The sequence below is a fragment of the Lygodium microphyllum genome, chromosome 4, assembly GCF_053477565.2.
Source record: "Lygodium microphyllum isolate KBCC chromosome 4, Lygodium_microphyllum_v1.1.10, whole genome shotgun sequence".
Lineage (NCBI taxonomy): Eukaryota > Viridiplantae > Streptophyta > Polypodiopsida > Schizaeales > Lygodiaceae > Lygodium > Lygodium microphyllum.
Window position 1 is genome coordinate 141,625,758 of NC_141138.1, and position 13,182 is coordinate 141,638,939.

Below are 13,182 nucleotides of genomic sequence, written 5' to 3' on the forward strand. Positions count from 1 at the left end.
TTTTAATTTTTTTAATATTAATTATCTTCTTATTTTTAGTATTAATTATCTTCTTATTTTCAGATTTAACAATTCACAACACCGGGGGTATTAGTGGGTTAGAAGATAGAACTTTGGGGAATTGGGGGGGAGGGGTTTTGGGTTGGGTGTGCCTCCAGGATTCTTCTGTGCCAGAAGCGCACGCACGCACGCGCTGAGAACAAGCAGCAAAAATGGGGCCCTTCTCTCTCTCTCTCTCTCTCTCTCTGTGGCCAGTGCCCCTTCTGACTCTCTCTATCTCTCTTCCCTCCTCTCTCTCTCTCTCTCTCTCTCTCTCGGCTTCACAGCTTTGAAATTTGGCACTTGGCTAGCTCACCCCTCATAAGAGCTCATCTCTTGCCTGTGAGGCCTCCACGAGGAAGAGCCCTACAGAGTCTGGCCTCTCTCATCTCATCACTACCTGCCTAGCCTGGCCTCAGGGGCCTGGCGCGGATTCGCGTCTTCCCATTCCCTGCTCAGAACGCTTTCCCACCCGCGAAAAGCCAAAATAAAGGCCCCTTGGATCTCATCTTTTTGTTTTTTGGATGGCTGTCTTTGTCTCGGTCGTGAAAAAGAGTGCTCCTCTCCTTCTCCTCCTCATCATCGTCAGCGCGTACGCCTGAGGGCATTTCTCCTCATGCAATGGTATCTCAATTCTACATCTAATGGGGATGGCTGAAAACTGTGCAGAGAAGGGCCCCAAATTTCTCTCTCATACAGCCTGTGTAAATGATAGTTTTATGTAGAATATACTTTGCATGTTGCATGCGTTAAGTGCAGCGAGAGAGAGAGAGAGAGAGAGAGAGAGAGAGAGAGAGAGAGAGAGAGAGCGTGTGTGCGAGTGAGTGTGAGTGTGAGTGTGAGTGTGAGTGAGTGAGTGAGTGAGTGAGTGAGTGTCTGTGTCTGCGTGTCTATTGATTGGAGTCTCTGTGATCAGATTGATGTCTAAGAAGGGCCAACGGTGTAAAACTCAAACAGAGCATTTGTGCTTTGTAGTAGCAGGCTTTGTGGGGAGAACAGGGAGGGAGGTGCATCTGTGAGACAGTTCTTCTGACTGAGAGAGAGAGAGAGAGAGAGAGAGAGAGAGAGAGAGAGAGAGAGAGAGAGAGAGAGAGAGAGAGAGAGAGAGCCATGGTGGACCTCAACAACGAGAGGAGAGGAGCAGCAGCAGGCAGCAACTCCAATGTGGGCTATGACAGAGAATTTCACTGCTGGAGCTCCCTCAGAACTATCTTCGGCATGATGATCCCCTGCTGCGGATGCCACAGTGCCACTGCCGCCACATCCGCCAGCATCGCCACCAAAGCTTTCCCCCTCACAAGCTCCTCTGTCACAGGCACCATCTTTGGGCAAAGGAAAGGCCGCGTCAACTTCTGTGTGCAAGAAGATCCTGCCAGCCTACCATTTCTCCTGCTGGAGTTCGCCATCCCCACCAATGTTCTCATCAAGGAGATGCAGTCGGGCCTCCTGCGCATCACGCTCGAATGCGAGAAGCAGAAGGATGTTGATGAAGATGAGCTTCCGTCCATCTTTGCGGAGCCTGTGTGGAGCATGTACTGCAATGGCCGAAAGGTTGGGTTTGCTATCAAGAAGCTGCCCAAGGCGGATGGTGACTCCGCCATTGCCAACTTGATGAATCTAATGCAGTCGGTCTCGAATGGAGCAGGGGTAATTCCGGCGGAGGAAGGCAAGAAGGAAGAAGATGAGCTTATCTATATGAGAGCCACCTATGAGAGGGTTGTAGGGTCCTCCGACTCTGAAGCTTTCCATATGATCAATCCAGATGGGGCTGCAGGTCAAGAGCTCAGTATTTTTCTTACTCGCTCGTGATGGGGTAAAAACCTCTCCCATTTCTGGCTAGGCTTGTTTTATTTCTGGTTCTACTAGCTTCTAACATCCAAACTCCCATCACCAGTCCTGTCCAGAATACCTGTAGTAAGTACACATACCCTGTTATTCTTAGATATATTACCTTCTTCATATCCCCTACTGTTCTTCAATCACCATTAGCTTTAACCATTCTGAACTCTTACTATGGGGATGTCTAAAAAGTTCGTACATCCCATAATTCTGATGTAATACAGTGCAAAGAATACATTTCCTTTTCATGTGGTTTTGATTCATTCTTTTAGAGAGGGAGGGAGGTATGCAGCCCCAAAATTTTCTCTGTGTGAATTCTCTCTTTCAGTGAAAACACTGAGAATCTTGTGTCCTGCACATTCACTGCATGTTTAAGGCAAACTGGCTCCTGTTCACCTGTTGGGTGCATCTGTAGGGCATTGCAGAAACAATGACTTTTCTTATCGGGTTTAGAATTCCGTCACGGTCATCAGTTGGTTGGCTGTTCAGGGGCTTTTTGGCCTGCAAGCTCTGTACAGTATAACCCAAATGTTTACATGCCTGAGCTATGACCATCTATGGATTCTGTCATGCTTGATGTGTTGGTTTCTCTCTGGATGTCATTGTTGTCAACTCAAGGGTCCTTACATATTTTTGATGTACTGCAAGATACGAATCCAGATCGATTGGGACAGTTGGGGCCATTTTCAGCCGGTTCCTTGTTGACATTGGCCACCACCTATCCTGTCTATAACACAAATCCCAGGCTGTGTTTCTGTTCTTGTGCAAAATTATATTCGGCTGGTCCTTACCTACTTATTAATCATCTTGAGATCATCCAGAATCATTGCTTCGGCCAATGCAGATGTGTAAGAGTGTCTTTTGGAGCTGCTGTTGTCCTTTTTGCTAGGTTATCTAAATTATCAGACCAGCCAGGTAAAGTGCAGCAGTGACTTTGAGGATCTTCCTCACACCATTGTAAAGCAACTTTGAGGATCCTCCATGTTCTCTGTTTTCTTGCTTTAATTTGTTAATGTCAAACCTGTCTGTTCACCACAATAGCCAGTTAACTTGAAGGTTTCTATCCAGCTGTCAAGGTTGTACAAATTGTATCATCAAACTGGTATGTTGATGCATCATCTGAACTGGTAGATGTAAATGGTTGTGTCACAGCATGCTTGTATATTAAACTTTTCAAGAAAGAGATAGATGAGGCCTAGTTGGCATGCCGGGGAGATGGTTAGGAAGAAAGGGCTTAGGCAGGAGGTTTTATTACTGGCTGGCAAAATGTGTGCCTAACAATACATCTATTCTGTCATCTGTGAAAAGCTGTTAGAAAGGTCCAGTGTGTCAGCAAGCAAACCAAGGCTCTTATGGAAGCCTTAGTTGGCTTCTTTTGAACAGGAGGCAACTTGAAGGCACTGTATGAATGTGTGATTGATTATTTCCATTCTGCCTGCTATACCTCTATTCCCATTGGATAGAAGAAACTGTGTACTAATAGCTTTACCCTCAAAGAGAGAGCTCTCTGATTGTCACAAGCTTTGTTTATCTTGCAATCGATTGTAGGGAGAACTAATACATTGTCTTCACAAGTTGGAAAGATGGTAGCTCAGGTTGGAGCTACCATCTAATGCTCCACCATTGTGGGCTTTGTTGAGATGCCAAGCTCAACATGAGCTGACACCCACGTACTTGGATGACTGTTTTGGCATTTATATAATTGACATGGTTGGTACATGCATCAGCATATCATTCCAGTGATATTTTACAGCTTAGTCCACCTACTCGAGTTACCGGATATCTATCTAATCATCTTTCTACTTAGCGTGTTCACACTATGGACCGTTTGTATATTATGTATGTTGTATTTTCTCTTATTCTTGGTAGACTTATAAAGTCAAGAAGAAGAAGAACAAGAAAGATTAGTGTTTCAGCTTTTTATCTTGTGTGCATTTTCTTTGTGTGTTTTGTGTCTTGCAAGAGCTCAAGCTCTCTCTCTCTCTCTCTCTCTTTTCAGAGTATCAAAGCGACGTTCAAGCAAGTTGTGAGCTGCAAGCATGAGAGTCTAAAAGGAAACTCTACTGTGGAGTACACGTGGAGATCTCTCTTATACGATCTCCGATCGATGAGCCATGTTCGCGAGTTTGAAGTGTTGGAGAGAGTGTTATAGATATTCGATCAGAAACTTGTGTAGTTAGATTTATGTTTTGGTCTTTGTTTGGGAGTTTGAGGTTGTTCATATGTTAATCTTATCACATTTGCAAACTCAAACCTTGTCATTTCACAAGCAAGTTGCAAGTATTGAGTGTGGTAGATAGTATTTGGATATTGTAAGATATTATAGATGTTACTTAGGGTATGCTTATGTACTGAGTTTAGTGCGGATGATGATTTATTTGAATTAGCAAGTTATTGATAAAGCAAATTTGTGGTGTTGCTACAGAATGTCTGAGGATTTAATCCGTTGTTAATGGACAAGCTTTTTAGTTATAACTTTTATGCCTTGCAAGTTTTGATTGACCAATTTTCTTGTGGGTAAAGGTTATCGGGACTACATCGAAGGAGACAATGCTAAGGCTTTGGAGTTACCGAAGGGAAATGCCATGCCAAAGGAGACCAAGCTAGTGTAAGAATGTAATTAGGGTGCTCAGAAAGTTCTGTATTGGCTTTCCATCAATGTTTCAAACAACATGATTGGGTATATATAGGTTGTAGACAATTATATAGAAGCATGGAATAACCTAGTCAAACTATTTGGTATAAATACCAAAGCTAGAAAGTTGCAGTTGAAGTCTAAGCTAAACAATGTCAAGCATGGTAATTTGTTCCTTAATGACTATACATTGAGGATTAAGAGCATTGTTGAAGCTCTTGTATCTATTAAAGTGTGGGTTGATGATGATGATATAGTGGTATGTTTGGACGACTTAGGCGAGGAGCACAAGTAGTTTTGAATCTCTATCAACACAAGAGACCATTTTTAACTGATGATGTATAGTATGTGGATTTAAGTGTCTCTTACTGTATGGTGTCTAAAATCTAAAAATTCTTGGTTTTGTGGAAATGGATGACAATACGTCGCATCCTATTGTTCATGTTGGGAGTCTCCTATTGTCTATGTAGGATGAAGTTAAGTGTTTGGTTGATTTACTGCATGTGCCTACATCACAAAGTACTTAGTTTTTGTTGGGCAAATGGTTGGGCAGGGATTGCAAGTAAATTTCAATCAGAATGACTACTTTGTAAAAGATCTTAAGAATAGATGTAAACTATTTGTAAAAGGCAAGCATGTGGGAAGGATGTTTACCTTAGATATAAATGTACCCGAGTTGAAGGTTGTTATGTTTGCACAAGGTGTTGTGGTTGATATTAACATTGGGCATAAACATATTGGCCATGTAAATGTATAATGGTTAAAAAATATGCAATCACATGAAATTGTGACGGGCTTGTCTAAGTTCGAAGTGGTTGATATGTAGAAAGTGTAAAGTATGTCAATTTGAAAAATAGACAAGGCATGTATTTTTTAATGATAAACATGTAAGCATATATTTACATGATGTTGTACATTCAAATGTATAAGCAGATATTTACTTGATGTTGTACATTTAAATGTATGGGGTTTTACAATATTGCATCAATGGTTGGATGCAAGTATTATGTAACCTTTATTGATGATCATACAAGGAATGTATGGGTGTACTTCATGAAGGAGAAAAATGAGATGTTATCACTTTCACGATTTTACAAATCTAATTGAGAAACACACGTGTGCAGATTAAGTGCCTGAGGTTAGATTTAGGTGGAGAGTATCTCTCCAATGAATTCAATATTTTTTTGAAACAATATGGAACTTACATGCAATTTATATACAGATACACTTTGCAACAAAATGGTCTTGTTGAAAAAAACACAGACACATTGAAGAAATTGCATGAGCCTTGATCGCTTAAAAGAACATGTCTCATTATTATTGGGTTGAAGCTACCTCTATGGCTGTGTATATTATAAAGAGGACTCCCACTATTATAGTGCATGATGTGACGCTAGAGACGTTTATTGGTAAGAAACCAAATTTGTCAAATGTTAAGGTATTTGGATGCCTTGTATATGTATATGTTTTTGATGAGCTAAGAAAGAAGTTGGATCCAAATGTTGAAAAGTGTGTATCATTAGGGAAAATATGGACTTAAAAAGCACCTTATAAGAAATGGAATAATGGTGAACTACTTTTTTTAATATGGATAGAAAGGTGGATTGAAATATCATGATGAGAGAAAAAGAGGTTTTTAACAAAACCATTAGTGTCTCTTATTTAAAAATTTAGAAAAAGATATAATGAAAATATAGTTATTAGGCTACTTTTGAAGTGGCATAAGATCATTGGTGTATATCTTAGTGGTAGAGGCATAGGCTTATAAATGTGGGGTCAAGGGTTTAATTCCCTAAATGTGTGGCTTGATAAAAAGTACATGTTAAAAAGATTGTTGTCACCCTTTAGTGGAATGCATGTCACTTGGCAAGGGTTTCTTGAATCTCACTTTCAATCCCTATCAAAATGTACTTTTTTAAATGCAAAAATTTTTCTTTATTTCAAACATAAATTCAATTTGTCAACTTCCTTTAAAATGTGTCAAATCGTGAGGTACATTTTTGGATTTTAAAATTTCAAATCTCGACTATTTTTTTGAGAGAAACCACACATGGTGGTCTAAGGGTAGTAAAAAAGGTGGACAGAATGTGCATCCATCCCCTCTCCCATTGGTCCAACTTAAATCACTTATCATTAGGAGGGTCATTAACTCCTAAGTTAAAGGGCCATTTTTTAGTCCATATTTTTCCTATTGTGTGGGATATTCGCTTGAGCAAAAGTGTTATAGGTGCTATAATCCAATTACATGCAAGTTATAGGAGAGTAGAGATGTGTTTGGTGAGATGAGAATTTGGTATGTTGTTGAAAAACAAGTGGTTGTAGATGATGCAAAAGAAAAGAAGATTGTAGAAAATGTGAGTCCATAGTCATTGACATTGAGTGGGCCAGAAGAGTCATCTTCTACTAAGTCTATTGAGAGACCATAGACTGGTAGGTTACATGCGACAACACTCCAAGTGCAGAAAATATATCACACAAGGGAAAATAAAAGGTGGCTGAGTCACTTGGTATGCTAGATGTTTCTGCAAGCTATTCACATGATGTTGATGGGAAGTTTGATGGCTGAGACTATAGTACGGATAAGGAGTTTGGTATTCTAGTTGTTCATATGCTTGGTGTAAGGAAAACTAAGGTTGATACAAAAGAATCACAGAGTGCTCCATAAGTGTGGATGTCAATGAGGATAATGTGTTCTGTAAACATGTTGACATATGATGGATAGCTATGTTGCTCGTCATATATGTATATGGTGAATGGTATAAAATCAATTCACACTTGTTTTGAGGAAGCTATTGGTCATGTGCATTGGGAGAAAGCCATGGATGAAGAAATGGTTGCATTGGATATAAATTAGACTCAAGATTTGGTGCCACTATATAATGCATATAGTAGTGTGAGTAAGTATAAGGAAAGATTCGCTACCAAAGGTTATGCACAGACTTATGGAATTGATTACGAGAAGACATTTGTTCTTGTGGCAAAGGTAGTAATTGTAAGAGTTGTCATTACAATGGCTACAATAAAAGATTTGGTTTTAATCAAATGGATGTAAAGAATGCATTCTTGTATGGTGAGTTGCAAGAAGAAGTGTATATGGAGCAGCCACAGGGTTATGAGAGCATGGTTCACTCCGATTATGTATGTAGGCTACACAAAGCCTTGTATGGACTAAAATAGGCACCAAGAGCATGTCATGATAGATTTGGGAGAGTTGAAATACTTTCTTGGCATTGGGGTGATACAAACATCTAAGGGGATATGATTCTCACAAAGGTAGTACATCTTGCACATGTTGAAGAAGTATGGTATGGGTGATTGTAAGCTAATCTCAGTGCCATTGGATTAGTATGTGAAATTAAGTGTTGATGTGGGTGAGATATTGGAGGATCCCATAATGTATAGGAAGATGGCAGGAAGTTTGATCTTCACTACTATTACTATGCTAGATTGTAACTACACAATTTGTTTACAGAGTCACTTTATGCAAGTGCCTCATAAGCCTCATTTGGACAGTGTGAGGAGTACATTGGAGTATCTTAAGGCCACATTGGATTATGGTATCTTTTATGAGGCAGACTCGGTGGTGCAGTTATTTCGCTATACTAATGTAGATTGGGCAAACAATGTCTCACAAGAAGTCCACCAATGGTTATGTATTTTTCTTTGGGAGTGGGGCCGTGACTTGGAGTAGTAATAAAAAACCCAGTGTTGCATTAGTTCAAGTATAGAGGCAGAGTATAGAGGTGTTTCTATGGCACCATATGAGGTAGCTTGGATGCAAAATCTACTTGATGATTTGGGGATACAGATAGATAGGAGAGTTGCTATTTATTGTGACAACATGAGCAATATACAATTGGCTATGAACCCATTGTTTCATGCACGCACAAGACACATTGAGGTTCGTTATCATGTCATTAGAGAGTGGGACTTGGCAGGTGACATTGATCTCAATATGTGACCACACAGGAGCAAGTTGTAGATACTTTCATTAGAGCCCTAGGAGTAGAAAAGTTTTGCCATTTTTGAAGCTTACTTAGAGTATAGGTCATGGAGTTGAGCATAAGAGGGAGTGTTGAGATGTCAAGCTCAACATGAGTTGACATTTAGGTACTTGGGTGACCATTTCCATATTTATACCATTGACGTGGTTGGTACCTACACTCGCATATCATTCTAGTAATACTTTATTGTTGAAGTCCACCTATCCGAGTTATAGGATATCTATCTAGTCATCTTTATACTTAGCATGTTTACACTATAGACTACTTGTATATTATGCATGTTGTATTTTCTCTTATTCTTGGTAGACTCATATAGTGAAGAAGAAGAAGAAGAAAGACTAGGATTTCAACTTCCTATCTTATGTGCATACTCTTTGTATGCTTTGTGTCTTGTAAGAGCTCAAGCTTTCTCTCTCTTTCCCCATATTTTCAAACTTTTCTATTGGTTGTGCCATCCTTGTATTATTGATGTTGGATGCTTTTCAAGGTTGCTACTTGCGTGTGGAGGTCCTTGGTTATGCTTCTATTGTCAAGCCCCTTTCTACTCACTGCAATTGTCACCTTGCCTTCTACTTCCATTGCTAAATGTGTTTACATCATATGGTTGTTGCTCATCATTGGCTATAGGACACTATATTAGAGAATTTGGGAATCTCCCAAGTTCCACTCTCAAATTAGAAATAAAGATTTGACCATGTGGCTAAATCTTAATCCCTTTTTTGAAGATGGAACTTGGTACTATCATCTATATAGTATCTAGAAAGAGTTTCACCTTCAAGGAAGGGGGTAACAATTTGACCACGTGACCAAATATTGACCATTATATCCTTACATGGAGACAATCACTACATAGCACATTATTGCATTATCACTCTTAGCCTTGATAGTGCTACGTTTTTTATATCTAGCCTATTGCCATGTTGTCTTCATCCCTCCACACATTAGTTTTCTTCTTTGACTTTGGTGGTTTTTTGCGTTGGGATCCATATCTCGAGGACAACATTCTCCAGCACTATGCCTCAACCCATGCCCATGAGAGACAAGTGGTTGTTGGACAACCTACACTTGAGCTCCCTCTAATTGTATCCCATCCCCTTCAACATTCATTCATTTAACATCCATTCATTTGTTAGTTTCTTATCTTTTTGCATCCTTGTTTGAGTTCATTGCGTGTTAAGTTGTGTTTGTACACTTTTGAGATTGGGATATTTTTGGCTTTTGGGATGCTCAGTATTTGGTCCTTCCACCATACCAAATGGTGGGTTTGGCCTATTTATTGCACAAGATCTACATATCCCACATAATTTAGAGGTCACATTAATGCCTTTTTTGGTTCAACAAATTGTTGGGGTCTGTGACATAAGCTTGCTAGGTACATTCAGAGCATGAAAACTTATGAACTTGGTGCTAATGCGGCCTCTCTCTTTGAATTAGGTCTGAGGCATAATGAGAAAGAATGTTTCTATATTGATAGTAGACATTTTTCCAAGGGAACATAGCAAAATTAATTAACAATAGTGGATAAATAAGTACAAGAACAAATTGTATTTTTGTTGAGTGTGCAAATGGTCATGAGTCTAGGTGTATGCCTTGAGATATCCCTATCTACATAGTAATTCAGGCCATCACATCATTGCATGCTGGGGATGAGTTACTGGAAGGACCAATTCTTGAGTGATTGTGAGTTCTAGGTGGGTAGCATGGAGTGCAATTATTTTTCTTTTCATGAGTGACTTTTAGTGTTTTCTCTACAAATCTTGGCATATCACAATTAAATAAAATTTTTGCTAGCCTCCTCTCAATGGGTGGGAGGTCTTTGAGCATTGAAAAGCTTTTAGAGATGCTTTGATGAAGTTTATTGAACTCATTTTCGTATTGTCTATCTAGGTCTACAAGAACATACACATAAGTATGATTGTTATGGTTAATACAATTGCACAACATGATGATGAAAGGCCATGGGATTTCTCAATATGGAGATATTGATTGGCCTAGTGGCTCAATGGATCTCTCCAACATGAACAAATGCCATGACACAAACCATGTAAGCATATAAAGAATAAACATCAAGCTTACCAATATTGCCTAAACCAAGCTCAGAACTAGCCACATTAGGCCAAGCTCCCATCTTGAGGGTCAATGTCCCAGACATTACCACATATAGTCCCAATTTGGGATGGATTTGCCAAGGGTCTAGAGTCCAAAGTTGGTATAAATGACCTTGAGCTCTCTTTTAGGATTCCTTACTCATTTTAGCCTTTAGAGTATGCTCAAAATACAAGACCTATTAACCACCCTAGCCTTATTGCATGTGTAAACTTGGTGTCGTAATGGTCATTAGTTTAGTGGTCAATGTTGTTGGTATTGATCTTGAATGTCCAAGGTTTTAAGGCTTCTCTTCTTATGAATGATTGTTTTGCTCAACAATATTCCTAAGGACAAAGTCAAGTAGGTGCCTCTTGAGTGACCAAATTGACTCCCATGTTATCCCATGTTGAAGACAAGGTTTCAATGCTAGGAATTTGATAGCCACTACTACAAGTCATACTCCTACAGGATACCATGATTGAGAAATTATTGATGTACTTGCATTTAATGCAATATCTTGATGTGTGCTACCTTAGGACACTGGCAAATATCTATTGTAGACATTTCAGTGAGCATATTTAAATCAAGTTAGCCATGAAGCTTCTTTGAACATCAAGTAGTTAATTCAATAAGGGAGGTCCACTAAATCAAGGTTTATGTAATGGTATTGGTTTAGGTCAATTCTAGTGTGTGGGAAGCTTGACAAGGTGTTGAAACATTCAAAAAGTAACAAAAAGTTGGGAAATGTTGATTTATACATTATGTTAGTAGCATGTAAATATAACTCATCTTTCTTTTTTAGTTCAGAAAGGAAATACATTTAAAAAAAAGGAATGGAAAAGGAATGACCAATCTATGGCTGATATAAATATTGAATTGAAAGAGTTTGAAGATAATTGGGAAGACCTGTCAGAGTGCAGCGGTGCGGAAGCATAGGACTGAGAGAGAGAGAACGCAGAGAGAGAAGGGAGAGAAAGAGACAGTGTACACTGAAGATCTGCTGTATAAAGAATGCTGAATACAAAGATATACACGGGCGCAGTGCGCTGGACTGCGTGTCTCCACCTCGACGATGCGACCTGCTGTCCACCTCGAAGTCTGCTGCAGTCTGCACTGTCTGCTGTCAGAAATCTGCGTACAGAGACAGAGATCTGCACGGCACCGGTCTGTAATCTGCGACAGAGAATAGTGGGCAGACTGCTGTAAACGTCAGCAATAAATAGGCGAAAAATCACCTAGAACGGGGCTCAAAACTGGGGCGCAGCCTGGAATAAGTGGCTGCAGGCAGTCGGACTGCCACGTGGCAGTCCGACTGCACAGTCCGACTGTCCAGCTGGACTGTGCAGCTGCTGCCTGCACCTGCTGCCTGTAAACAGGCTATGATCTCTGACACCCCCTCTCAGAGCCTGGACAGGGCAAAAGCCTGAGGGATCTGGAATGTTGCCGAAGTAGAGCCTGAGGAAGCGCCTTCGTAAACAAATCCGCAAGATTATCCTCCGTCTTGCAATACTCCACAGTGATGGTCTCATCCAAAAGCTTTTCTCGGATGAAGTGGTACTGGATCTCAATGTGCTTCGTCCGGGCATGAAAAACAGGATTCCTTGCCAAGGCAATGCAACTCTCATTGTCACATCGCAGCAATGTAGGACGAGTCTGGGGGCACCCAAGCTCCTCCAACAGTCTCCGAAGCCACACAACCTCGCATGTGGTGGAAGACGCGGCCCGATACTCCGCCTCAGTAGACGAAAGGGCTACCGTGGGCTGCTTCTTGCTACTCCAAGAAATGACACCTGCACCCAAAGTAAAGCAGTAACCTGTTGTAGACCGCCTGTGGTCCACGTCACCGGCCCAATCCGAGTCGCTCCAACCTGCAAGTACAAGATCTGACCCATCTATCCCTGCGGGGTAATGAATCCCCAAATCAGACGTCCCCCTCAGATACCGAAGTATCCTCTGAGCAGCCTGCCAATGCACCGTCTTAGGTTCACTCATGAACCCTGCCAAGAGCCCAACAGCAAAACATAAATCAACCCTGGTGTTGAGAAGCCAAATCAAAGACCCTATCAACTGTCGATAGCGGGAAGCATCCGCCAAAGGAGAAGCTGAGTGGGAAGTGGCCTTCCAGTTCGGATCCATAGGAGTAGAGAGGGCCCGACAATCTTCCATCTCAAAAGACACCAAGAGTTCCTGTACATATCTCTGTTGGGAGAGAAAGATCCCCCTCTGAGACTGAAAAATCTCATGTCCTAAAAAGAAATGGAGTAGCCCCAAATCCGTCATCTCGAACGTCCGATGTAAAGCTGACTTTGTCTCCTGGACCTGCTGTGCATCATCACCTGTGACAATCAAATCATCAACATATAATACAAACAGCACACAACCATCCTCGGAAGTGTGAACATACAGCTGCGGATCGGCCTTGGACCGCCGATATCCCAACTGAGTCTGGAGGAACGAATCAATCTTCTCGTTCCAAGCTCGCGGGGCCTGCTTGAGACCATACAGGGCCTTCTTCAACCTGTAGACTTTCCCATCTGAAGAACCAAAGCCAGGAGGCTGCTCAACGTAGATCTCCTC

General features: G+C 40.9%; 1 protein-coding gene across 2 annotated transcripts; it reads left to right on the forward strand.

The window, feature by feature from the left end:
- Positions 1-290: 290 nt before the first annotated feature.
- On the forward strand, positions 291-4,823 carry LOC148037695 (protein MIZU-KUSSEI 1-like). 2 transcript variants are annotated; one of them, XM_087676632.1, is made up of 2 exons: positions 291-1,852; positions 4,402-4,823. In XM_087676632.1, the coding sequence occupies exon 1, from the start codon at positions 1,150-1,152 to the stop codon at positions 1,846-1,848; it is 699 nt and encodes a 232-aa protein (XP_087532758.1). In that variant the 5' UTR covers positions 291-1,149; the 3' UTR covers positions 1,849-1,852; positions 4,402-4,823. The 2 variants fall into 2 exon arrangements, with proteins under 2 accessions (XP_087532758.1, XP_087532759.1); XM_087676633.1 differs by lacking the exon at positions 4,402-4,823 and adding an exon at positions 3,878-4,378.
- Positions 4,824-13,182: the final 8,359 nt, after the last annotated feature.

Coding starts and splice junctions, on each gene's coding strand:
- LOC148037695 (XM_087676632.1), top strand. CDS start 1,150: ATGGTGGACCTCAACAACGAGAGGAGAGGAGCAGCAGCAGGCAGCAAC.